The sequence below is a fragment of the Chelonia mydas genome, chromosome 13 (genome assembly GCF_015237465.2).
Source record: "Chelonia mydas isolate rCheMyd1 chromosome 13, rCheMyd1.pri.v2, whole genome shotgun sequence".
NCBI classification, from domain to species: Eukaryota; Metazoa; Chordata; order Testudines; family Cheloniidae; genus Chelonia; species Chelonia mydas.
This window is the reverse complement of record NC_051253.2, coordinates 29,369,409-29,396,662: the sequence shown is the minus strand read 5'-3', so window position 1 is coordinate 29,396,662 and position 27,254 is coordinate 29,369,409. Positions and strand designations below refer to the sequence as shown.

General features: G+C 48.6%; 1 protein-coding gene across 4 annotated transcripts in view; it reads left to right on the top strand.

Moving 5' to 3' along the window:
- Positions 1 to 27,254, top strand: part of ACSS2 (acyl-CoA synthetase short chain family member 2) — a 78,316-nt gene that overhangs the window by 28,558 nt on the left and 22,504 nt on the right. For 3 of the 4 annotated variants that reach the window (XM_037915432.2, XM_037915431.2, XM_043526771.1), the window contains exons 3-7: positions 19,070 to 19,161; positions 21,659 to 21,762; positions 22,198 to 22,270; positions 23,999 to 24,074; positions 25,214 to 25,328. In XM_037915432.2, the coding sequence (XP_037771360.1) occupies positions 19,070 to 19,161; positions 21,659 to 21,762; positions 22,198 to 22,270; positions 23,999 to 24,074; positions 25,214 to 25,328 (460 nt within the window). Of the gene's footprint in view, positions 1 to 5,187; positions 5,328 to 19,069; positions 19,162 to 21,658; positions 21,763 to 22,197; positions 22,271 to 23,998; positions 24,075 to 25,213; positions 25,329 to 27,254 lie in introns of all 4 variants that reach the window. The other variant, XM_037915434.2, reaches the window with a different exon arrangement.

Genomic DNA, 27,254 nt, shown 5'->3' with positions numbered 1-27,254 from the left:
CATCTGTTTGTAGGATGAATTCCTTCTCGAAGTCTGGGGCTATGAGTAGTGGATGGCAGCAAAGGGCTGTCCTTAAATCTGCAAATACTCCTTCTGCTGCATCAGTCCACTTTACTATCTCGAGGCCCCGGGCCTTTATCAAATCCATCTATGGCCCTGCTCTTGTGGCGAAATGAGGGATGAATCTCCGATAGTATCCTACTATCCCTAGAAATGCTCTGACCAGCTTTTTGTGGACTGGTTGAGGCCAACCTTGTATTGCCTCCACGTTATTCCATTGGGGTTTCACCAAACCTCTCCCTACTACATACCCGAGGTATCTGGCCTCAGCTAGTCCTATCATGCACTTGAGAGGGTTGGCAGTGAGGCCGGCCTTCCATAGGGCTTCTAGCACCACTTCTACTTTTCCTAGGTGTGTTTCCCAGTCAGGGCTATGGATGACTATGTCGTCTAGATAGGCAGCGTCATACTTAGCATGGGGTCGCAGCAATTTGTCCATAAGTCGTTGGAATGTTGCAGGGGCCCCATGGAGTCCGAAAGGGAGGACAGTGTATTGGAACAGGCCATCAGGTGTAGAGAAGGCAGTCTTTTCCTTGGCATTCTTGGCCAGGGGAATTTGCCAATATCCTTTGGTCAGGTCCAGGGTGGTTAGGTATCGGGCCTTGCCTAACTGATCAACTAGCTCATCAATGCGTGGTATCGGATAGGCATCGAATTGGGATACTTCATTCAACTTCCGGAAGTCGTTGCAAAACCTTAGGGTGCCGTCAGGCTTGGGGACTAGGACGATAGGGCTGGACCACTGGCTGTGGGATTCTTCAATAACCCCGAGTTCCAGCATCTTCTTCACTTCTGTCCTAATTTCTTCCCTTTTGGCTTCCGGTACGGTCTTATTGTCACGCTTACTCCGGGCCTGGTGACAATATGATGTTGGACCAGTGTCATATGGCCCGGCTGTGTACAGAACGTGTCCTGGTTCCATTGGATCGTATCAGTGACCTCTGTTCATTGTTCTGGAGTTAACTCAGGAGATATCTTCACCTGCACCTGTGGGTCGTCTGTCTGGGGTGGAGCTCCCCGAATGACCAGGCACGTCTCTCGGTCACGCCAGGGCTTCAGTAAGTTGATGTGGTAGATTTGCTCTGGCCTTTGGCGGTCTGGTTGTCTGACCTTATAGTCCACCTCCCTAATGGCTTCCACTATCTCATATGGTCCATGCCAGCTGGCTAGGAGTTTGCTTTCTGCTGTTGGCACTAGCACCATCACCCGTTTCCCCGGCTGAAATCTCCGTACTTTTGCCCAATGGTTGTAATATGTCCGCTGGGCCTCTTGTGCTTTTTCCAAATGTTCTCATACTATAGGGGTTACTAGAGTTATTCGCTCTCTCATCTGTGTCACATGCTCAATGATATTCTTTCCTGGGTTGGGTTGTTCTTACCAGTCTTCCTTGGCAATATCTAATATTCCGCGTGCGTGGCGTCTGTATAGTAGTTCAAAGGGAGAGAAACCAGTGGACGCCTGGGGGACCTCCCGTATAGTAAACATTAGATACGGTAGAAGGGTATCCCAGTCTTTTCCGTCCTGAGCTACCACCTTCCGGATCATACTTTTAAGGGTATGGTTAAACCGCTCAACCAGTCCATCTGTTTGTGGGTGGTAGACTGAGTTCCATATGGCCTGGATGCGGAGTAGGGTACATAAGTCTTTCATTAATTTTGACGTGAAAGGGGTTCCTTGGTCTGTCAGGATCTCCTTAGGGATGCCCACTCTGGGAAAAACCTGGAGTAGTTCTTTTGCTATTGCCTTGGATGTGCGGTTTCTTAAAGGAATGGCTTCTGGATACCGCGTGGCATAGTCAAGGATGACTAGTACATTTCGGTGGCCCCATGCCGATCTTTCCAGTGGGCCCACTGTGTCCATGGCTATCCTCTCAAAAGGGGCTTTAATAATAGGCAAAGGTACTAATGGGGCCCGCAAATGAGGTCGGGGCTATGCAACTGGCATTCAGGGCAGGAGGCACAATAGCACTAGACCTCTGCACGTATTCCTGGCCAATAAAACCTTCTTAGTACTTTATCCAGTGTCTTGTGTACTCCTAGATGTCCCCCAAATAGATGACTGTGAGCTAACTCTAGTACTGCCGTTGTGTGTTTCCGTGGGACTAAGAGTTGCTCTACTTCTTCCCCTTGTATTTGTGCTGTCCTGTACAACGGATTGCGTTTGAGCACATAATATGGCTTTGGTCTTTCCTTCCACGGCTACGCCATTTACTTCCACTACCTCCTCCCTTACATTTGCATACAGCGGACCATTGGCTTGGTCCTGCCCGAAATTCTCACGTGCGGTACCAATCTGACCTAATTCCAGGGGGCCTGTTTCTACTCCGCCCCCTGGGTTGCCCCTACTTGGGCTGGGAACCGCCTCTGAATCCTCACTGGTCTGAATTATCTCCTGGCCTGCTGAACGGGTTCACCTACCAACAAGGGAGCTTTTCTGGTTCTCTGTTAGAATCCTGGTCTCCAATCTTTTATCTGCCTTCCTTTCGTGCCTAGACTTTTGGGGTTTTCCGGATGAGAATAACAACTCTGGAGCAAATTCGGCAAACATTGGGGTGAGGCTATCTGTAGGTGCCTCCGTCTAAACCCGGGGGTTGCTATCCTCCCCTGGCTCTATTGGGGGGAGTAAGCTCTCAAACCTGGGGAAGTCCCTACAAATTAAGACAGGGTAGGGGAACCGGGGACCACCTCTGCAGTCACCCTGGTAGTATTCCCCTGGATCTCAATCCGCACTGGGATTGTGGGGTAGAAATTTACGGTGCCATGAACGCACGTTACCCCTGTGTTTTTGGCCCAGGTTAGTTGGTCTTGCCCCACCAACTTCCCAGAGACCAGAGTGACAGCACTCCTGGAATCTATTAATGCTATGGTCTCAATACCATTCATTTTTACTGATCTTGTATACCCATGTGAGGTCATTGTGACCCCTAGCAGGCCGATTAGGCCACATTGCTCTCAGTGATCCCCCAGATTACATCGCATAGGCTCTTCCTTGCTGGGGCATTGGGCTGCTATATGCCCCAATTCCCCACACTCGTAACACCGCCCCCTTATTCCGGTTGCCGCCCTCTGCCTGGGGCTATTTGGCCAGCCCCCCCAGTCCTCTCTTCCCAAACCCCCAGGTCCCTTCTTGGCCTCAGGCCATTCCTCGGTGTCTTTCCTCCCAGTTATGATTCTCCTGGAGTTCTCGACAATCAGGGGCCTTGGGTTTGGGACTGGCTTCCTGGTTTGCCGTGTCTCACTCCCTGGGGTCTGGAACAGTTTGCAGGCTGCCAGCTGTCTTTCCACGAGGGAGACCAACTCATCATAGGTGGAGGGGTCATTCTGGCCAACCCAAGCCTGGAGGTAGCCCCCTCATATACCAGTCCAGTACCAGGAGCTCCATCATCTTCTCAGAGCTGAGGGCCTCAGGGCGCAGCCATTTCCGGGTCAGATGGATCAGGTCAAACAATTGCAATCAGGGTGTCTTGTCCTCTGTATACTGCCACTCATGGAACCTCTGGGCTCGCAACACCATCGTTACTCCTGATCTGGCCAGGATCTCTGCCTTCAGCTGGGGGTAATCTGCTGCAGTCTCCGCGGCCATATCTTAGTAGACCTTCTGAGCCTCCCCACACAGGAGCAGGGCGAGGATACCAGACCACTGATCTCGGGACCAGGCCTCCTGCAGGGCTGCTCTTTCAAAAGCCAGGAGGTATGCCTCCACATCATCTTCCCGTGTCATTTCTGTAGGCAGTGGCTGGCCCGTATAGTCCGGGTCCCATCGCAGTTACGGTTCAGCTCCATAAGGGCCTTCATCTGGTTCACCAGCTCTTGCAGCAGGGCTCGGTCCTGGGCAGCCTGACTCATCAACAGACGATTAGTCTCCTGCTTCATCCGAGTCACCTCCTGTTGGGTGGTTGCTTGTACCCGGGTAGCCTCCTGCTGGGCTGCAGTGGCTTGTATTAGGGCCTTGACCACGTCATCCATCTTAGGGACGGGAGGGTTTTGGCTAACCCTGGTTTAAGTCCCCAGCGCGTAGATCCCACTTCTGACACTATGTGTGGCAAATTGCCGGCACTACTATGATGGGTCTCACGCTTTCTCTTCTTGGGTGGGGGTTCAGGGCACCGTTTCTTGCCCCTGAACTGGAGTATTAACTGCCCCACTAGTGGGCTAGAGGAGGGGAGTGGAGAGGAAGGGACCTGGGCTCGCCCTCTACTCCGGGTCCCAACCCAGGGGCCCTAGGGATAGCAGTAAACCACTAGAACTAGCAGTTCCTTCCCCTGGGCTACTTCCCTCTCCTGCCCTTCAGCTTGTGGGGCTTCCTGCCCTCCCTCTGCACAAACCAGGTGTCCCTTTACCTAGGGTCTTGGTCTTCTTAGCCCACCGCAGCACTTCTCCAAACTCTCCTTTGCTTCCCTCCAAACTGCTCTCTGCTCCAACACCAATCCACTCTGCTTCAACTCCTCCTCTTGTCTGTTTGAAGCAGGGGGGTTTTATCATGTGACTGGCTTCAGGTGCTTTAATTAATTTATAGCAAACTTTCTTCCCTCTACAGGGAATAAGGGTCCCTTCTAACACTCTCCTGCTGTCCTCTGGCCATGCTATATCACAAAAGTAAATATCCTTAAGTCAATTAAACATACTGTTACTATTCCTTTGCTTGTACATTCATAACAAGCCTAATTCAAAAGTCATAATCACTGGATTTTGACTAATCCAAGGAGCATTTTTCTTATATTACAAGTGTCTTGTAAGGTATCAAATGAAAGCTGGTAACACACTGGTAATTAATATCGTTGTGAAAGCATGTATATTAATGCTGTATGAAGAATTATGAATACTTGGTGATAAACTTTAAAATTTGTAACCAAACAGAGGGAGAAACAGGTTTTCTTCCAGATAGGAGGGAAGGTAGTTATCTCCCCACCTTTAAAGTAATTTAAGCATTGTGAAATCAACACATGGGAGACAGCGGAGCTGGTAATGGCTGTGAGTGTCCAGTGATGAGTTGCACAGTGCAGAGAAGCGCTCTTCCAAAGGGTTTGGGGACTATGGTGTATCCAGAGTAGCAGCTGTATTAGTCTGTATCCGCAAAAAGAAAAGGAGTACTTGTGGCACCTTAGAGACTAACCAATTTATTTTTTAGGGTGTATCCAGTGTCTTCTGTGAGGCTAGGAGAGCTGGCAGAATTCTAAGGCGTTTGGCTGCCTGGCTGACAAACTGGGGTTACAGGTAGCACTGCAAATCTGCGTATATCCACGGACCATGTTTGTGAATCGGATGCAGGTACAAATTTTGTATCCATGCAGGGCTCTAGTTACAGGGAGCTTTCATCAGATTAACACTAACAAATCTGTTTTGCTAAGGCGGAGAGGTAACAAGGTCACCTATAGTTCTGGACGGCCCTGAGAAAGCGTCACAATTGTAGACCTGCCCTGAAGACATGCTTTTGGGAATGAAATACATTGTTTAAAAAAGGCTTAGCATTAAGGTGTTTTCTCTAAACAGCGCTTACTGGGTATCAACCAATAGGCACAACATACGTTCTCTAGGCCGGGTGTAGTTACTGGTTAGACTAGCAGCGTTGTGTGACCCAAAGTTATGGATGGGGGAGACAGAAACTTCCTCTGGCCTATATTTATATAGCAGTCAATGATGAATAACTGTTTATGACTACCCAACAGTTTGCAAGTGTTTGTATTTGATATAAACGTTCTTCACCTGAAACTCTGTTTTTTGCTTGGTGACATACAAAGGTGTAACCGGAAGGATTTCTGTAAGGGGCGCTAATGGGGCCTTAGAGAAGGTAGGATTAACTGAGCCTCCCTACTATCCAGTGTGAAACTAAGGCCATGCAAAACACTTGTCTGCTCTGCTTCACTAATGTGCAAATGCTGGCTGCTAGCCACAGTGGTGTGTGTTGAGTGAATGTGTAATTAGTAATTGAGCCCCATCCACTGGGGAAAGAATTTCTGTGGTGACTTCATCAGTGGTGTCCAGGCAGTGTCTACAGTCCAGTGAAATCTGGTACTTGTGGAGAATTTTATTGCATAGCTCCCCAAACAAGATGAAATAATTCAGCCAATCTAGATATTCACTAGACAAATCTACGCATTCTGGAGCAGCGTCCAACTCCGGCTGGGTGAATTCTGGGCTGTAGGAGCAACACGGAGTGCAGAGCAGTGTTTGGACTGGAGAGAACAAGTGTAATTTGCTTAAAAGCTCCTGGCAGTTTCTCAAGTTCTGAAAGGCTGTAAAGGCTCAGAATTTCCTGCCTTGCTTTAATTAGACTGAATGGCCAAAAGGCATCATATTAATGCAAAGCTGAATCTGAAACAGGAGGGTGAGAGCTGCCCGCTTGGTTTTTCTGTGCATGGACAGGTTCTGTTTGCTGCTTATGACTGTAGATTGCATTTTAACATTAGTAAAGTGTTACTCGTAAAGGCAGTGCCAAGGATCTTTGCAGGTGATAGAAATCCTTTCAGGCTTAAAGGTACATGACCAAGACATTTAAAAAAAAAAATCCTTACCTAGGTTAATCCCGTGGGGTTCTGCATGGGTTTGGGCATGAATCTCTGCAGATCCGATTACAGAGTTGGGGCTGAAATTTTAAAAATCAAATGTGCATTTTCATTTAATAATATTCACAGATAATTCATCCAGCACGGTGGTTACAGCCAGCGGCAGTGACATCAGAAGTCCAGTTAGAATTGCACTTAGGTTTTAGATGCATTGTGAGGTTTGTGCTGTGAAGCTCTGTTCCTCTCCTTCAGACATTTAGCTTGCTTGGCAGAATGGAATGGGCACTGGGAGTGGGAGGCAGTGGGGGCCTAGTGGATAACCCACCAGACTCGGACTCTGGAGATCCAGATCCAGTCTCAGCTCTGCTACTGTCCTTCTGGGCAAATCACTTCACCTCTGCCTCAGTTTCCCCATCGTTAAACTGGGCCTAATGATATGGACCTCCTTTGTAAAGCACTTTGAGATCTACTGATGAACTGCACTGTGTAAGAGTAGTGTGTTCATATTGGTGTCTCTTATCCTCTGTTTGTGCTAAATTCATATAAACTTGGAAATACCCTTTTCCTGCCCTGTGTTCAGGGTGAGCTGGACCTTTGCCCTTTCTGTCTCTGCAGGCACTTTTCCTTTCCTTCTGTGAGTGCAGTCCTGTGCTTCACCCCACTTCTGGACTGGATTGACCAGGCGACGGCCCCCCCGGTTACCAGCTGTATCACCACAGCTGCTAATAGGAGTCTCTTTGGGAGCTTGTGATGGGTCTGAAATCTCAGTGACTTGGGACAGCTTCAGACATGTCTGAGCTAAACGTAGCCTTTCATTGCCAAGGGAAGTAGGCCCCACCTGACCCAGGCCTCCCACAACATTGGGGCTGGGCAAGATGGTCTAACTGTACAGCTTCAGCCTGGCCCCTGGTCTGTGTGTCTCTCAGCTCATAGGCAGTCTTCTGTCCTATTCAAAGTCTGCGCTGCAACGCTTGAACCTGGTCAACCTGCAGTTCACAGGTGGGGCCAGCCAGAGCCTTGGTCAGGAATGTGGTGGGGCTACTGTTAAAGGAGCTGACACCTATATTGGGGTTAACTGTGTGCCTTCCTGCAACCCTCCGGAGCCCACCGGGACCGAGTTAACCCTTAATGTTCCATAGAGCCACCACCCACTCAGAATCGAACAAATGGAGGTTCATACAACACTCCAAATAATAGAGCTCCCACATTCTTCACACTTCTTACCCACAGGTAAAGGGGCCTTGTCTGTATTACTGTGCAGCCCATGTTGGTGGGCCAGGAATAGCTCCTGGCTAGGAACCCCAGCACTTTGGGCTGGACTTCTCCTTAGGTTGCTGCCTCTGAACCTCACTCGTGGCATTCCCCTTCTCTGTTTTTTCCACCTCTGGCTAGTAAATTTAGTCCTCTTGGGAGTTTTGGTTAAATCGTCCACAGCCTCTTCCAACAAGACTACGATGGGCTATGTTATGGGCCTAAACAGTCAGTCATGTTCTCCTAATCTCGTCACGGAGGTTGAGCGTCTGTCTGAGCAGCACTGAGCTAGCGGGGCCAGCAGGCAAAGGGTTAAGATACTAAACAGAGCTCCAGGTGTTTGCACATAATCTAAATGATATGATCTGTTCAAATGCCAGCCCAGCCGGTATCACTCCCTGCCCACATCACCAACCAATTAGCCATCCCAACCGCCAAACAGAGGAAAATAAAGTACCCCACCAGCCCCACGTTCCAGGGGATTGATGGGCCTTGCAGCTCTTCCAGATGCTATACAAGGAGTGTTCTGGACCAGAGGGGACAGTCATATCCAAAGCTGAGGGTCCCTTGCAAAAAACATCCTGCTGCCAGAGCCAGTCCCCTCCCAACCCAGGGGGCTGAACGCTTGGGTGCCTCAGCAGATCATTTCTCAATGCTGTGCTGGCTGTGCCAAGGCCGCCGCCGCCTACACAGACAATTCTTGTGCAACCACTTCGTTTTGGAAGTAGTCTCCTAGGCCTGATCTGCGCGGTGAGACTGCACCGATGGAAGTAAACTGGCTTCTGAGGCCTGGTGTGCGCACAAACCTGCCCTGTTTAACTAACACCATGTTTTAGATTGACTTTTAGTTAAACAGCTGCAAGTCTGTGTGTAGAGCGTGCCTGACTCTACTTGGTGAAATCCATGCGACTCCCTTGTGTGGAAAGTTTCCGCTGGTTTGAGCGCCCACACAAGGGGATTGCCTGGACTTGAAGGGGGTTCAGAGCCAGTGCAGGTAAACCAGTGTCTTTCTGTGTGTAGCCCAGGCTGAGCCTGGCTGCGGTGCATTCTGCTGCTCTGCTTGCACTAACGTTCCGACAGGAAAAGCGTTGCCAAATTAGTCAAAACTTCTAGGAACTACTTCCGTGCCAAACCTCCCTACAAATTGTGATGTTCAAATCAACTTCCGCTCCCCCCAAACAGAAACCTCTGTGTTCGTTATCACAAGGAAAGAAGATGTCAGGCTGACTGCTGGGAGTGGGCAGAAACAGGCCTTTTGGCAAGACTCTGAATGAAAAGTACTCCCTTCATTTATCACTGTAGAAAGCCAGAGCACCTCAGGAGTCTGCTTAAATAACTGGTGTGTATATTGGGTTGGGGAGAGGCAGGAGATGTGGAACCTCAGCATTAGTAGATGAGGAAGGGGGAGAATCTCCCCATTAGGAGAGGGCTCGTATTAGATCTTGTCCCTAACTAATTTGAGACCTGTCCTTGAGTGTAGCAGACAGTAATCCGCTACAGTAAGTTCCATTCCTCTGTGCAGTCTATGAGAGAGCTTCTGCATCAAACGGAGAGGCTGTCTCCCATGACGTGTATTAAACATCCAGTTCAATCTGATCTGTTTCTGGTTACTCTTTGTATGGCCTCTAGGGCTTCCATCCAGGCTTAATGTTTTGTGCTAATCCCCATTTTCTATGGGACCATTTTTTAGGACTCACTCCACCCACAGAAAAGTCTGTCTTTTCTGCATCAATACTGAACAATAGGCCAGTGTTTCTCTGTTGTGCTTGCCAGGGAAAATAACCTTCTCCCTTTATCTATTGGTTGTTCATTTCATCATAATCTTAAGTGATCCCTATTAATGCATTTTGCAGAGGATTTTAGCTGAATGTTTCAGCCCATCTTCTTAGGTTATGATTAGGAATGTGGGCCCATTAGAGACACAAGTCCTTCCCAGACTCTGGCATTACTGTTACATTGGCTGCTCCTGCATCTCTCGTCCATCTTGGCTGGGGAAATCATGTCTCAAGCAGCTTCATTTGGTATTTCAAGTAATTAAATTGTAGCTCTGTATAGGGGGTTGATAAAAGCCTTTCTGATCCCCCTGGGTTGGATACTATCCCTCAGAGCATTATAGGCTGGTTAGGGGTGTATCACAAGGGCTACAACCTGGTCTCCAGCAGATTAGCGGTTGATTCCAGCTTCTCCCCTCTGCTTGTGCCTGTGTTCAGGGGAAGGGCTACTGGGAGAGCGGAGGGATGACCACCTGAACACCCCCAGGTCCGGGCACTGGCTTGGTCCCTAGGCTACGGAGCGTTTTCCAGGTACCACATTTTGACTTGATTATAAAATTTCTGTGGTGCCAACCAAACCTTCGTGAAGGTTTCCGTGTCTGCGCCCCTGAGTCATGCCTCAGCCAGGAGCTGGCTCTCTGGCTTCCCATGTGAGCTTTCTGTTGTGCAGTTGTGTACCTCAGGCCTCTTTCAGCATTTCCTGTCCAAAGGCTGCGTACTTCCCTCTTGCATTTGTAACTGGATTGCGTTTTCCTTCTCTCGTGCCTTCGGGAGCTCTTCTAGCCAGCTAAAGGGACGCTGTCAGTACAGTCAGAAAAGGTTCCCCCCCCCCCGCCCCCATAGGAGAGTTTGTCTCAGATTTCCCAGCTACTTCATGCTGAGCATTTGACAGCATTAGGTATATGATCAGAGTGACGGTTTCCCTGCAGAATTGGTCACTTTCTTGTGCTGTCCCCCAGTGCAAGGGAGTGAAAAACGTGCTACAAATCGTATCTTCCTGTATTGTAAAACCCCACGGTTGGCAGAGGGGCTAGATTTCAATTTAGCGGCAGTGTGTAAACCTCATGGCTTTGAGGCTAACTTGTCATTTTCCACCCTAGCTTTGTTTACCAGCTGGCCAGAATAACAGCCTTCGTGACTGCCCAGAGCATTCAGGCAAGATTTATTTTCAGCTGTTGGCCCATTGGATTTGTAACTCCATCCACACAAACTGTGTGTATATCCAACCTTGTTACTCCTCATCCTTCCCCCACCCAGCCTGAGCAACCCCTCTCTCCTTACACCTGCTTATCAGTGACATCTCCCTCAGACCTGATCCCTGCTGATAAAAGCCATGGCTGCTTGTGGAGTATAAACAGTGGGCTGGGGCTGTCTTTAACCATTGCTCAAGCAGGTTACACAAACAGTAGCTTACAAGGTAATCTAAGGGCTTGTCTACACTGACACTTTACAGCACTGCAACCTTCTCGCTCAGGGGTGTGAAAAAACACCACCACCCCCGAGCGCTGCAAGTTTCAGCTCTGTAAAGTGCCAGTGTAGACCGTGCACCAGCGCTGGGAGGTGGGTGGTATGCCACGACTACCGCTTTAACGATGCCAGTGAAGACGTGCCCTAAGGTGCACTGAGATGTTGACCTTTATTCCTGTGACTTATTTTGGGGCAGGTTCCTGGCTTCCCCTCTCCTGGTGTGAGCTGCCGATGCTAGGTGAGGCAGTAGTCCCCATGCTCTTCTTCGCACACGACCTTTCCTCACATCCCGGGGACCCCTCCAGACGCCTCACCAGCGCGTTTGTCACCCCGCCAGTTGGTGCAGACGAAGCCAGCACTCCATGGCTGAAGAATGCTGCAGTGGAGGTGGCTGTGGAGAAGGGGCTCTGTGCTTGCCCTGTGCTGAAGGGAGAATGGGTGTCGAATGCTAACTGCTTTGCTGGCCTTCGTTGCCCTTTGCCGTATTCAAGAGCTCTGTTAAACCAATCAGACCTGGGGCTCTGGGGCTGGGATGCTGCGTGAGTCAAATAACAGAGGTCCTTGGCTCCTCCAGCTCCAGGACTCTGCAGCAGATTAAAAAACCTCAGCTAATCAAACCAGCCCCTGCCCCATAATGAGATCTCCCAGGCTTCTACGGATCATCTTTTTATAATAGATCCTTCTTTGATCCCTCACTAAGGGATGGCTTTTCCCCACCTCTCCCTGGGATGGCAGCCATTCCTGTGTGCCTCTTGCTCCCTGCTGGCCACAACTCATCCCCCAGAGTGGTCCCATACTGCTTTACTGATACCTCAGCCTTTAACTCCTCCTCTACTTCACTCCTCTTGTGGCATGCTTCCGGGAGTGGCTGCTGTGCTACAGCTGCTCAGAACCTGGCGGCTGGCTTGCTGAATTGGGTTAGCTGCAGGGAGCACATTGCAGGCATGCTCTGGAGAGCTCGCCGGCTCCCTCCTCGCCTCAAACATAGTGTGCTGAGAAGGAGGTAAGAGCCCTCTGGAGTTTGGCACCCACTTCTTTGTCTCCCTTCTAATGCACCAATATGTTATTTGACACCTGCTGATGTGCTCTGGCTAATGGTTCCTGGGGGTGGGTATCTGGGGGCTGCTAGATGGGGATCTTCACTAGAAGGCCCTTGACTCTCAAAATCATTTTCCTTTTTGGAAACCTGAGTTCAGAGCGTAGTTCAAAGCCGATGTGCTCCCTGAGGCAGCTGCCTGAGCGTCTCCCAGGGCAGTCTTTTGTGTGTGTGTTCCAGTGTGTGTTCCAGGGACATGAGTATCTTTAGTTTGGTCAGTCACTAACTTTGTAGCGTAGAGTCAATCAATCATTGAAACTGAATTCTGCAGGGGCTCTGTAGGCAGACTGTGTGTGTGAGAGAGAGAGAGAGAGAGCGCGAGTGAGCACTGCCCTCTTGGCCAACACACCCAGACTGTACCAGGGACCTCCAGAGCTAAAAGCATGACCTGACCTGTTACAGCTTGAGCTAAAGAACTGTGCCTCTGTAGCTAGGGGCTGTAATGGTTCGTATCCTCTGTGGATCAGGCACAGAGGGGCCCTGTAACACACACCATTGGGTTACATATGCACATGCAGCACGGGAATTCCTAAACCATGGGATCGGAAGCCCTGTGTTACGTAGCTATGACTCTCAAGGGCTTGAAAGTGTTAAATCTTCATGCTGTGATCCATGTGATGTCATAAAATTATGAAGTAACAGTTAAATGCCAGGATTCAAACTGTGCTGTGGATTGGAAAAGTGTCCGGTCCAAATGGCATTTCATAGCTGTATTTAATTTAGTAAAGTATTTCAAGGAGCTTTTGTTTCTCCTTTGTAACAATTTTGAAAATTGGTTCTTGACTTATAGTTTTAAAGAAAACGCTGTTTGTATTTGTGCAACCTTTTGTGTAGAGATGGACCCATACCAAACCAACAGCCCTAACGTTATGGGGAAGGTATTCTTGACGTTTAAATTTTGCACCTCAAACCCATCACAAGGCCTGAGGCTCTCATTCTTGAGGCAAGTGAAACCCTATTAAACACTGAGCAGATGAAGCTAATTTTTATCAAAGGATTAAAAAAAAAACAACCCCAAAAGAAGCAGAAGTACATGCTGAGGCTTTGATCCTGCCCAGTCTTTATTCTTCACCCCCCAGTGTTTCACCTGTTGTACCATGCGCTCATTAAGAAAATAAATAACTTTAAAATTACAAGGCCGAGTGCTGTGTCTTGGGAAGTCAGAGTGATCCACACATTAGGAAAATGCTTCTCGGTGCTCAGGAAAATGCTTCTCGGTGCTCAGTGGCCACTAGCTGCTCTGCTCCTGGGGGACTGGGTGAATCTTCTGTGGGATTAAGAGTGACAATTTGACATACAGGCCCCACAGCAAAGGGAACTTGTACATTCCATGCAGTCGCTATGTGTGGGGGATGTGTTCTAGTGGGACTCTAATACGTACAGCGAGGCAAGGTATTTGGAGGCAAAAGTGAGGGTAATTCACCCTGGAAAGCATCTCTTTTTTTTTTTTTTTAAATGAGATTACAGGCTGATAAAGGTACTAGTGTTGAAGTAAAATACTTAGACTTCTACAAGGCATTTGACTTGGTACCATGTGACATTTTGGTTAAGAAAATTATAAAGAATTAACCTGGCACACATAACGTGGATTAAAAGCTGATGAAGTGATTGGTCTCAAAATATAATTGTAAATTGGGAATCATCACTGAATGGGTGTGTTTCTAGTGGGCTGCCGCAGGAATCGGTTTTGGCCCTCTGCTATTTAACATGTTTATGAGTGATCTGGAAGTAAACGTAAAATTATCACCGATAAAGTTTGCAGGTGAAACACAGATTGGGGGAGTGGTAAACTTGTCACTGATAGAGCAATTTGGATCATTTGATAAGCTGGGCTCAGGCAGACAGTATGTGTTTTAATATGGCTAAATGTGTACACCTAGGAACAAAGAATGTAAATCATACTTAGACAATGGGGGGCTCTATTCTGTTAAGCAGCAACTCAAAATGATTTGGGGGTTGTGATGGATGATAGCTGAACGCTGCTGTGACCAAAAGGGCTAATGCAATCCTTCGCTGCTTAAACAGGGGAATCTCAAGCAGGAGCAGAGAAGTTATTTTACCTCTATTTGGCACTTGTGTGACTGCTGCTGTAATCCTGTGTTCCATTCTAGTGTCCACATTTCAAGAAGGTGTTGTTAAATTGGAGAGGGTTTAGAGAAGAGCCACAAGAATGAGTAAAGGATTAGAAAGTATATCTTATAAGGATAGATTCAGAGCTCAGTCTGTTTAGCTTAACGAAGAGAAGGTTAACAAGTGACTTGATCACAGTCTGCAAGTACCTACATGGGGAACAAATATTTAATACTGGGCTTGTCAAGGTTCCTTCCCCACTCTGAACTCTAGGGTACAGGTGTGGGGACCTGCATGAAAACCTCCTAAACTTACTTTTACCAGCTTAGGTTAAAACTTCCCCAAGGTACAAACTATTTTACCTTTTGCCCTTGGACTTTCGCTGTGTGACGAAGTGGGACTGTTCTTAATGGTTCCTCTGAATAGTGTGGGGGTGCCTCAGTTTCCCCTATGCAGTTCTTAAGTATCTAGGTGGTGGGATAAGGGTGTATGATCATTGCAGAGCCCTAGAGGGCAGGTGTGTGCAGGGGTCTGGACACAGAGAATGGCCAACACCCTTTTTCCTGGCAACTGATGGCCTGGCCCTTCCCCCCTGCGAGGTGAGAGCTAAAGGGTTGGAGAACAAAGGAATCAGGTGACCTCCTGGCCCGGGAAAGGGACAACGCCCAGAGGAGGAGAGGCTGGAGAGAGTTTCAGTTGGGGCTGGCTGGGACATGGAGTGAAGTGCAGACGTGGTTGTCTGGCTCACTGGCCCCAAAATGGACCCAGCTGAGGGGTCCGGTTCTCTGCACCTACAAGCTCTGTGTTAGACCATGTTCCTGTCGTCTGATAAACCTCTGTTTTACTGGCTGGCTGAGAGTCACGTCTGACTGCGAAGTTGGGGTGCAGGACCCTCTGGCTTCCCCAGGAGACCCGCCTGAGCGGACTCGCTGTGGGAAGCGCACGGAGGGGCAGAGGATGCTGAATGCTCCGAGGTCAGACCCAGGAAGGTGGAATTTGTGTGAGCTTTGTGTCCTGAAGACAGGCTGCTCACAGAAAGGAGACTTCCCCAGAGTCCTGACTGGCTTCATGGGGAGCAGTTCCAGAGCATCACCCAGGGACTCCATGACACGCTGCCACCACCAAACATCTAACCAGTTTTATTTTATTAGGAAAGAGCCTGTTTGGAAACGTCTTTCCCCCCAAAATCCTCACCAAAACCTTGCACCCCCCTTCCTGGGGAAGGTTTGATAAAAATCCTCACCAATTTGCATAGGTGACCACAGACCCAAACCCTTGGATCTTAAGAACAATGAAAAAGCATTGAGTTTCTTAAAAGAAGAATTTTAATAGAAGAAAAAGTAAAAAGAATCACCTCTGTAAAATCAGGATGGTAAATACCTTACAGGGTAATTAGATTCAAAACATAGAGAATCCCTCTAGGCAAAACCTTAAGTTACAAAAAGACACAAAGACAGGAATATCCATTCCATTCAGCACAGCTTATTTTCTCAGCCATTTAAACAAACAGAATCTAACGCATATCTAACTAGATTATTTACTAAGTTCTAAGACTCCATTCCTGTTCTGTCCCCGGCAAAAGCATCAGACAGACAGACCCAGACTCTTTGTTTCTCCCCCACTCCAGCTTTGAAAGTCTCTTGTCTCCTCATTGGTCATTGTGGTCAGGTGTCAGCGAGGTTATCCTAGCTTCTTAACGCTTTACAGGTGAAAGTGTTTTTCCTCTGGCCAGGAGGGATTTTAAAGGTGTTTACCCTTCCCTTTATATTTATGACAGGGCTCTTCAGTCTAGCAGAGAAAGGTCTAACCCGACCCAGTGTCTGGAAGTTGAAGCTAGACAAATTCAGACTGGAAATAGGCTGTAAAATTTTAACAGTCAGGGTAATTAACTCTTGGAACAAGGGTTGCTGTGGATTCTCCATGGTGGGAAATTTTTAAATGAAGATGGGCTGTTTTTCTAACAGATCTGCTCTAGGAATGATTGTTGGGAAGGTCTCTGGTTTGTGTTGTACAGGAGAGGTCAGGTTAGGTGATCCTAATGGTCCCTCCTGGCCTTGGCATCTCTGGATCTGTGTCCCAGTTCCGGCTCTGTAGCTGCCTGCCAGGATTGCAGTCTCCACACTGCTCTGACCCTCTGCAGAGTGCAGCGTGGGAAGTGTAATCTGTTCTCATTGGCTGCTGCATCATGGTGTAGTGATCGGCTCATCTTACCCCAGCAGACACCACCCTCGCCTGAAACAAATGGGCTTCTTTGGAGTTTGTTGCCAGGGAGGGAGTGTGTAGGGGGCTGCTGATGTAATAATGTGTTAATGGCACAGGAATTAAATGCAACCAAGTAACACTTGAGGCAGGAAGCCAAGCCATCCTGGAACAACCCCAGTGAGCACTGAAGTTCAGTAACTATTGAGGGAGGATCCTAGGGCTTTACTCGCTTGCTGAGCCTCCCAGCCCCTTGTGGGGTGACTGTTGTACATACTCCCTGATAGGCAGCATGTGGCACACTTTACCCCAGACAGCTTGGGGCAGGGGAGCAGACACGCTGCTCGCTGTGTCCTTGGCTAAAGCAAACCTGCCCTGCTGGCCAGGACAGAATTCTGCTGGCATTGGACCATGCTGTGCTATATGTCAGAGCACCCAGCTGCACCTGTGGTCTGGACACGCTCCCTCCTCATGCAACTTGCCCCCCTGTGGGATTCATCTGCTGCGTGTTTCTATTAATGCTCTTCTGAGGGCTGTCTCTAGGTCATGCCCTGTTGCTTGAGTGTAAGTGGAAGGAGCAACTCCCCTTCTCTGTTCTCATTGAGAGAGTCACATTCAGTAGAGGGCTGGATTCAGCTTAGTCACTGAGAAACTCCCTGGCAGAATCAAGAATGGAATTCTGGAGCCAAGTTCTTACCTGGTCTAAGCCAGTGCAATCCTTCAAGTCAGCTGAGTTGCCCCAGCTCTGAAGAGTTCCTCGAGTCTCTCTTGACCCTGAAATCCTGTCTACACAAGGGTCACACTCAAATTGCCTAGTTCAAATTACCTGTGTTGGCAATGTTGACAGCGCTATGCAAGTGGGCTGCCATCTGCTGCCACGGTTAAACCTCCTGTCACCTAAGCTTGCTCAAAGTGGGTCTGACTACACAAGGGTTCCCAGCGTTGCTCGTAGCGGCAGAGCTGAACTGGTCTTAGCAATGGTGGGAAGTGTCTGAAAATTGCCTCTAGTGTTGACAGGGCCCAAGCCTCCTGTGCTAATGATTAGCTCACTTCCCACCCTTCATTTTACTCTCTCCTTCTTGCCGGAGGCCATGCTGGCACCTATGATCAAGACGGAAATCCATTTTCAGTTGCCATTGATCGAAAGATCTGTTGCCTGTCACACACCTGTGTGCAGATGGGTGTAGTGCTTGGGCAGCATGTATGCATATGTGCACACTTCTGTAGGCACAGCTCTCCTTTCATGTCTAGATATGGGTGTCCAGGGAGCAGGTTGAGCTAGGGCTCAGCTGCTACCTTTGTAGGCTGTAGATTTTCAGATGCTTTAAACTGCTGGGTCTGTGCTCCCAAGTTAGAATATTCTTTGCTGCACCACGACCGTGCAAGCATTGTTGTTTGGGCAGTGTCTGTCAGGGGAGAGTTCCAGGGAGGGCTCTGCTTCCCTGAGCAGGGGGCAGCATGCAGGTGTGGTTCTGCCTTCTCCCCAGAGGCAGCACTTGTTGTGCTCTCCGGAGCCATGTAGGGTCCATCCTGGATGCAGGTGAGAAGGAGCCAGAGACTCACGATTCTGGAAAGATAACTGAAGCTTGTGTGCTGGCAGGATCTGGTAGAGAACTGCTCAGTGCTGTCTCATTGGAAGGGGCCAAGGTTGGGTATTCCTTTCCATTGGCGCTAACTCCGGTCAGTGGGGTGGGAAGTTTGCTGGCTGGTATTGTTTGCAACCCCCATGTTAACCCTTTGACTAACCATGAGCCGCGCCCCGTGCACTTCACTGGGGTGGCTGCAGCATGTTATCAAATTAAAAACAAATCCCTTGGTGTCTTGCTGCCCTGCCCAGTATGGCAGCAAGCACTTCCCTGGGATGCGGCATTTTGCACTTCTCCTCTCTCTGAGTGACAGCTCTCGCCACGTCACCCATCACCACGTCTGGTGCCAATCATGACACATTCTGAGCCTCTGAATGTGTGCCTTGTCTGTGGCAGGGAGCATTCACGTTAGTCAGTGCAGACCCAGTGGGGGCTACAGACAGGGCACTGCAGTGTAGGCGAGCCTTTTAAAAGTCTTTGGGTGCTTCTCCGCATTACCCCAGCAGGCAGGGAACTGGGAAAGAGGGGAGCCTTCCCTGTCCTACTCCGCTCTTTCATTTTGCAGCTGTCCTGGCTGTGGCCGAGTCACCAGTGGTGACACTGGCCTGGATTTCCAGGAGTCCACGTGTGCATGCCCCACTGGGGTGAGCATGTGCAAGATGCAGCGGCAGATCTGGGCTTTGTTCTCCAACGCGTGTGCTCATGATGGGATGCACCGCATGAGTTTCTATGTGGCAGGGGTGCCTTTGGCTCTTGCCATCTGTACTGTTTGTGACCCTCCCCACCCTTGGAGACTAGAAATTCCGTGCTGCTGAGTGAATTCTGATTGCTTCCATTCATGCTGCCCTGTCCCGGAGCTGGGTTTCAGCTTGGCTGTGACTCTGGATTAAATCCTACTGCTATTGCGAGTTAGGCTTGAGGTGAGAAGGGTGGGCTTTGGCCCTTTCTGCTCAGAAGGGCAGCTCATTAGAGACTATAGGCTGTGCTGAGAGGTGCACTGAAGATACACAGCTACTGCTTATCCTTGTAACCCTCTCCGAATGAATCTTGATTTCTGTTTTTGCAGGGAAGGGAATGAACCCGGGGATTCCATGAAGATCTCATACAGCGAGTTGTTGCACAAGGTCTGCCAATTTGCCAATGTTCTCCGGGAACAAGGTACCTGACTTAGCTCACTTTTATGCTGCTCTGATGTGGGAGGTGGTATTGCCTAGGGGCGAGGGCACCAGACTGGGACCTGGGAGACCTGGGTTCCCAGCTTTGCCACGGGCCTGTATTCTGTGCATCCGTTTCCACATCTGTAAAATGGGGCTAACGATACTGACCTCTGTAAAGTGCTTTGAGAGCTACTGATAAGCACTATACAAGAGCTAGAGATGCTTGTTATTAAATCCATTACTGTGTTTAGTTAGGTTATAACCGACACCTTGCTAGGAATTTACTAGAGGTTTTGATGATAGCACTGGAAGCTGGTTACATTGGTATCTCTTTAAAGGAGCATTGCATAGAATGGCACCCTGTTGCAGTAACCATTCCAGGTGCCTTACCAAGAACTTAAGTGATTACAAAAGCAAAGTGTCTGCACACACACTTGTGCATTTGCATGTACATGGCTTGGAAATCGCTGGCATTCGTACTGTTGCCATTTCAATGTAAAACTTTGAAAGCACTTTTGGTTCTTTGGCTTTATACATCGTGATGACAATGCCAGTCAGGTTTCAGAGTAACAGCCGTGTTAGTCTGTATTCGCAAAAAGAAAAGGAGGACTTGTGGCACCTTAGAGACTAACCAATTTATTTGAGCATGAGCTTTCGTGAGCTACAGCTCACTTCATCGGATGCATACTGTGGAAATTGCAGAAGACATTATATACACAGACACCATGAAACAATACCTCCTCCCACCCCACTCTCCTGCTGTTAATAGCTTATCTAAAGTGATCATCAAGTTGGGCCGTTTCCAGCACAAATCCAGGTTTTCTCACCCTCCGCCCCCCCACAGACAAACTCACTCTCTTGCTGGTAATAGCCCATCCAAAGTGACCACTGTCTTCACAATGTGTATGATAATCAAGGTGGGCCATTTCCTGCAGAAATCCAGGTTCTCTCACCCCCTCACCCCCCTCCAAAAACCACAAACACAAACTCACTCTTCTGCTGGTAATAGCTCATCCAAAGTGACCACTCTCCCTACAATGTGCATGATAATCAAGGTGGGCCATTTCCAGCACAAATCCAGGTTTTCTCACTCCCCTCTCCCCCACACACACACACAAACTCACTCTCCTGCTGGCCATCACAGGGCCTAATAACATCAGCCACACTGTCAGAGGCTCGTTCACCTGCACATCCACCAATGTGATATATGCGATCATGTGCCAGCAATGCCCCTCTGCCATGTACATTGGTCCAACTGGACAGTCTCTACGTAAAAGAATAAATGGACACAAATCAGATGTCAAGAATTATAACATTCATAAACCAGTCGGAGAACACTTCAGTCTCTCTGGTCACACAATCAGAGACATGAAGGTCGCTATCTTACAACAAAAAAACTTCAAATCCAGAGTCCAGCGAGAAACTGCTGAATTGGAATTCATTTGCAAATTGGATACTATTAATTTAGGCTTAAATAGAGACTGGGAGTGGCTAAGTCATTATGCAAGGTAGCCTATTTCCCCTTGTTTTTTCCTCCCCCCCCCAGACGTTCTGGTTAAACTTGGATTTATGCTGGAAGTGGCCCACCTTGATTGTCATGCACAGTGTGGGGAGAGTGGTCAGTTTGGATGAGCTATTGCCAGCAGAAGAGTGAGTTTGTGTGGGGGGGGGAGGGGTGAGAAAACCTGGATTTGTGCTGGAAATGGCCCACCTTGATTATCATGCACATTGTAGGGAGAGTGGTCACTTTGAATGAGCTATTACCAGCAGGAGAGTGAGTTTGTGTGTGTGGTTTTTGGAGGGGGGTGAGGGGGTGAGAGAACCTGGATTTCTGCAGGAAATGGCACACCTTGATTATCATACACATTGTGAAGACAGTGGTCACTTTGGATGGGCTATTACCAGCAAGAGAGTGAGTTTGTCTGTGGGGGGGCGGAGGGTGAGAAAACCTGGATTTGTGCTGGAAATGGCCCAACTTGATGATCACTTTAGATAAGCTATTACCAGCAGAAGAGTGGGGTGGGAGGAGGTATTGTTTCATGGTGTCTGTGTATATAATGTCTTCTGCAATTTCCACAGTATGCATCCGATGAAGTGAGCTGTAGCTCACGAAAGCTCATGCTCAAATAAATTGGTTAGTCTCTAAGGTGCCACAATGCCAGTCAGTCATTACTCTTCAAGCTAATGTCACTGGAAATCTTCAGTGGGGGCCTTGCATCCATATTAAACACATTAATACATGCAGGGTTAAACATTCAACCCAGTGGCTCCTGTCAGCTGAGCTTTAAACTGAGAGCTTCTTTGCATGTGGCAGTGACGTTGATTAACATTCTGCTAGCTTGTGGTTTTGTATCCTATTTCCCATCTCCTGTAGTGGTTGATTCCTATGCTTTCTCTAGGAGCAGCAGGGCTCAGATCTCTGCTAGCCTCATGCCACTGAACTCTTAGCTGTCCCATCCCTGCCGGCATGGGAAATATCTTCTGTTTCTTTTTCACAGGCATAAAGAAAGGAGACAGAGTTTCTATCTACATGCCAATGATTATTGAGCTGGTTGTTGCCATGCTTGCCTGTGCCAGGATTGGAGCGCTTCACTCCATTGTGGTAGGAGCAACTGCTGGGAATTATGCTAAATTCAGAGCCAGTGCTTGGGATGTAGATAGTTTTCCTGTGGCGGAGTGACAGAGGGCTGCGAAGAGTTGTTAAGCTGGGCAGTGATTACGAGATGGATGGCGGCTAAAATTAAGGTGCCATTTCCTATCCCACTTGCCCTCACTAAAAGACTTGAGTTTAAAAGTGGAGCAGCTTTTTGCTTTGCTCTGCGAGCTGTATTGTGGTAGGAGTCTGGAGGGGGCCATCACCTTGCCCTTCTCCAAAGGGAGCCTCAGGTATCTGACTGGCCCATTGGAGCCCAGTGTGCCTCCTGGCCCTCTGGCAGTATCCATTAGTGCTTGTAGGCTCTCTGTTGCCTTTTTGAATCCTGTAATTCCCAGCATTTCAGCATCCTTTGCTGCTGAGTTGAATGTGTTCTTTTGTCAGTTTGCAGGTTTCTCAGCAGACTCCCTTTGCGAACGGATTCTCGATTCCAGTTGTTCTCTCCTCATTACGGCAGGTAAAATACTCCCCTCCGCCTTGCAGGTCCATAACCACAGCATTAGCTGTGGAAATACGTTATTTTTAAAACTAGATTAACTATTAATGCAGGGAAAATATATTCCTGCACATGGGAAATTCTGTTCAGTTGGGGTGGGGGAAGGAGTTGTTTCTGAATAGAACTGCCAGTTCCGGGGTACGTTCTGCTGGCAAATATCCTTTAGTAACGGTTTCCCCTTTCCTGATAAACAGCAGAGAGTTAAAAGCAGCCTATGCACTTTGCTCAGTGGCTTGTGTTGCTGCCAACTCTTCATAGCAAGTGTATTTTCAAAAACTAACTTTGCGTCACCTTTTCTCTTTGAAATAAATTGGATGCTCCTTGATGCAGTTTCCCAGATGCGTCATTTATGTGGTGCCCTCCCACCCCTCCAGTAAACAGTAGCATTTAGAATAAGTTCAGTAATGTGTTGCTACACATCTTAATTTGTAAAGCAAGATGTCAGTCTGTCATAAATATAAAGGGAAGGGTAACAACCTTCCTGTATACAGTACTATAAAATCCCTCCTGGCCAGAGGCACAATATCCTTTTACCTGTAAAGGGTTAAGAAGCTCAGATTACCTGGCTGGCACCTGACCAGAAGGACCAATAAGGGGACAAGATACTTTCAAATCTAGGGGTCGGGGGGAAAGGCTTTTGTCTGTCTGTGCTGTGTGCTTGCCAGACAGAGATCAAGAAAGCAAGCAATACAACTCCATTAGAATTAGTAAGTAATAGCAAGGAAATGCGTTAGTTTACTTTTGTTTTGGCTTGTGATTTTCTCTGTGCTGAGAGGAAGGTGTATTCCTGGTTTTCTTTTTGTAACTTTAAAGTTTTGCCCAGAAGGAAATCCTCTTTGTTTTAAATCTGATTGCCCTGTGAGATTAGCTTCCCTTCTAATTTTACAAAGGTGCTTCTTCTACCTTTTTTCTTTCTAATAAAGTTCTGTTTCTTTTAAGAGCCTGACTGATTTCTCTATTGTCCTAAGACCCAGGGGTTTGGGTCTGTGATCGCTTTGTAACCAGTTGGTTAGGATATTGTTCTCAAGCCTCCCTAGGAAAAGGAGTGTAAGGGCTTGGGGCGATATTTTGGGGAAATAGGAACTCCAAGTGGTCCTTTCCCTGATTCTTTGTTAAATCACTGGGTGGTGGCAGCGTACCCTCCAAGGGCAAAGAGTTTGTGTCTTGGGGAAGTTTTACCCTAAGCTGGTAGAAATAAGCTTAGGGGGTCTTTCATGCGGGTCCCCACATCTGTACCCTATAGTTCAGAGTGGGGAGGGAACTGGAGTGCAGTGAGATTTGCACATTCGTCCCCTGCCTCTTGCCCAACCATGTTCTCTGTAGCACTGGTTATATTATTAATCGACCAGAGAAATGGGAAAGGCCTATTAGATCGTGCAGTCTGCATTCTGACAATGTAGGATTGTTCCCTACAGAACATTTCCAGGTGTTTTGGTCAGCCTAAATGTGAACCTCTCCCAAGGAGGGGATTTCACCGCTTCCCTTGGAGGAGTCTTCTATAGTTCAATTGATGTTGTCAGGCATCCTTTCCTGACACCTGCACCAATATTCTCTTCCCCATTTTGTTTAGTCTCTTCCAGTCATCCTCCCGGAACCATTCATTCCCCTCTTTAATACCAATGACCTTCAAGTATTTGTAGGCTGTCTTGGCTAGTGAGCCAGTTTAATGATTCACTTACTGTTTTGTAGATGCCTTTTATAGAGGTGATAAGCTGATTAACCTGAAGCAGATCGCAGACGAGGCCCTGCAGAAATGTAAAGACAAGTAAGTTCCTGTTCTCCTGGGATGAGGGGATCTTGGTCAGCGGAGACATATGGGTATAGGCCTAAGCCTATATAGGTAGGCTTTGGTATAGGCCTAAGCCTACTAATACTCATTTGGAGAGTGATTAATCCACAGGGTCTGGAAATAAAGTGACCAGCACTTGGAGAGCCCTAATGTGTGCCCAGATACCACAGAATATCAGGGTTGGAAGGGACCTCAGGAGGTCATCTAGTCCAACCCCCTGCTCAAAGCAGGACCAATCCCCAATTTTTTCCCAGATCCCTAAATGGCCCCCTCAAGGATTGAACTCACAACCCTGGGTTTAGCAGGCCAATGCTCAAACCACTGAGCTATCCCTCCCCCCCATACTTATACGACACTGAAAAGACACCTCTTTACCTTCAGCTGCTGTTCTAAATGTTCATATTGTACCTTGTGGACCTTACGGGTGTGCAGGCCATTTGGTCTCGTGTGTAACATGTGCTCAGTAGCCATAGATGGAAGCTGATCTCGCCTGGTGCCCTCTGACTGTTTTCTTTTTTGTTTGTTTGTCTGGCAAAAAGCAAAACAAAAACAACAAAAACCCAGACAATTGACTGAAGTTTTTCCTTTCCAGTTGCCTGGGAAAGCTCCTTCCCTGAGCTGCTAGGAAATACAGTCCAGGGATCTGGCAATGACCCGGGGAAGGGAGATGAGTGGTGGTGGGAGACGTGATGGAGGTGCAGGTCTCTCACCAGCAGTGGAGTCATGGTGAATGCTGAGCTGTTTGCTGTAGTAGCCTTGCGGTTGGGTTAGGTTTCAGTTAGATGTTGAGGCTGGAAGCTCAGATGCTCAGTTAGAGGGAGAGACACGAGGTGAATCCAATATGACTCCGTGCCCTCCCTGCTCTGTCCATTAGCTCCTTGAGACAGCAGCTGTGGGAGCAAGCCGGCCTGGGTAACAACACATGCCGTTACTGGTGGAATGATTGTTTTCAGCAGGAACTAATTGCATACAATCAGCATGTTGGCCTCAGAGAGCTGTGCAGCTCCCATGTGCTCAGCCAGTGCAGTGAGAGCCTCGTTCTCTCTACAGCGGCCTGTATAACGGGTCTCTGGCTGTACGGGAGCAGGCTAATGACTCCCCCTTTCCCTTCGCAGAGACTCCCCTCTGAGAAACTGCATTGTGGTCAAGCACTTGGGAAGGGAGGAAGTGGTGTCAGATGGGATATGCAGCAAGTCGCCACCTCTGAAGAGGCTGTGCCAGGATATACAGGTGGGTTCCCGTGGGAAGCTAGGAAGAGGGATTCCCTCATTGCTCTGGGTGTGAGCCCAACAAATCGATCAGTACAACCACCAGTGCGATACGTCTCTGGGCTTTTATGTGTTCAGACTCTTCCCTGCTGCATGTTCCCTCCTCTTGGGATTTATGGTGCAATGTGATCTCTCAAGAACCACCACCCACCTACTAAAATGATTGAATGCCTCTTGGCACCCTGCTGTTTCCTTTAACCCCCCCTGGCAGCTCCCCAAAAGGAATGGCTGGGGTACCCATGTTGGTGCAAGTTTCCACGAGCTGAGCAGCCCAGGAGCTAGAAGGAGATGTGTTCCTCTCTGGCAGAGGAATTTTCCTTCTGAATGAAAATAGCCATCTCCCCTCCCAGGCACAATGAGAAGTCTTCCCAGAAAGTGCCTGTAACCCTGACAGCTGAGTCCGATTCCCAGCCTCGCCTCTATCTCCCTGCCAACAGCATGGAGAGAGGGGGCTGTATCAGCTGAGCAGTGGCTTGAGCTGTGGGTAAATGGGAGCTTTCACTGAGTGGCCTGGGGGCAAACCAAATGCACAGTATTGTAGTAGCTGACTAGAAAGGTCACACAGCTGCAGTTGCTGGGCACGTGACATTTGCTTCTTCAGGCAAGGCACAGGGTCTTGTTTTATCAGTAAATGTCCAGCTATCTCAGAGGCAACCAGAATGCAAGGCAGGGCTTTCTCCCATCTGAGAGAAACCAGCTGCCTATAAAATTATTTTAGGGACCCTAGGGCAAGTGTCCTCTCCCCTTGCAGAGGGAGCTGAAAGCAGTGCAGCTTGGCAGGGTGGGGAGAGTGGAATTCTCTATGTGATTAGCAACTTCATTGCATTCTAGAAGATAGCTTGTCTCTCTAGGGGAAGGATCGGGCATGGGAAGTGTAGGTACCACCTTTGGGCAGGTCCCTGGGCATCGCCCTGCACAGCCCAACACTTATGCCCTATGGGATTTCAGTCTATTTTTAGCATGTTTCCTGAGTGCAGTCTTGTCTGTTCCCTCTGTGGTGGGAGAGCTCTGTGAAGTGTGGCCTTGCTGGGCCTGAGAGCTTGCTGCGATTCTCCAGCACAGCTGAAGGTGGGCTAAGGAGCTTGGGGCCAGATGCCTGGAGAACACTTCAGGCAGGGGTGGAAGCCAGTGAAGGGCAGGAGACTGAAAAAGGAGGGAGATGCTCTGACCATGGTGTCCAAGTATTTGAGGGGGCGTGCAGTCATGCTGTGTAGATGCACACTTCAAGAGACATGCTGCCCATCTCTGCCTCCTCTCGCTGGAAGGAGACCACAGCCCACTTGTGGAGGTGGAATCCCTCCTTGCCAGTTCCCCAAGATTGCAAAAGCTCCTGTTAGTGCCTTGAGGCTGTTCCTTCTGCCCTGTTTGCTAGGTGCTTTCACAGGTCAGTGCCTGTACTGTCCGTCACATCTATGGTAGAGAATCCAGCGGTCCCAAGTGTGACCCGACTGGGTAGGAGACTGAGTGTCGGGAGAGCTGCTATCCTGACATGTCGTCATGGTAACTGACCATTGTAGAAATAGTGGGAATACATTGCAGGTTTGAGGCTTGCTCGCTCAAGTGTGGAAAGCAATCTCTCGTGCTCCAGGGGGAGGGCTTAGTGAATGCTCCTTGGGGATGTTTTCAAGGTAATGGTCCATATGCACCTTTCAAAAAATGTGTGCACAGCAAATGAGGTATTTGCATGCATGGATGTGCAGGCTCCAGGTTGGATAGGCATGCTGGTGATCTGTGATGGTAGCACTGTTTTGTAGGGGGCAGCATGTCCCCCTCTTGTTCCTGACAATCTGGCCCTATATGTTGGTCTTCACTGCGACTCTGGCCTGTTAGCCATGCTGGGTAGTTCTAAATACAGGAAAAATAGTGGGCACACTTCATTTTAAATGAA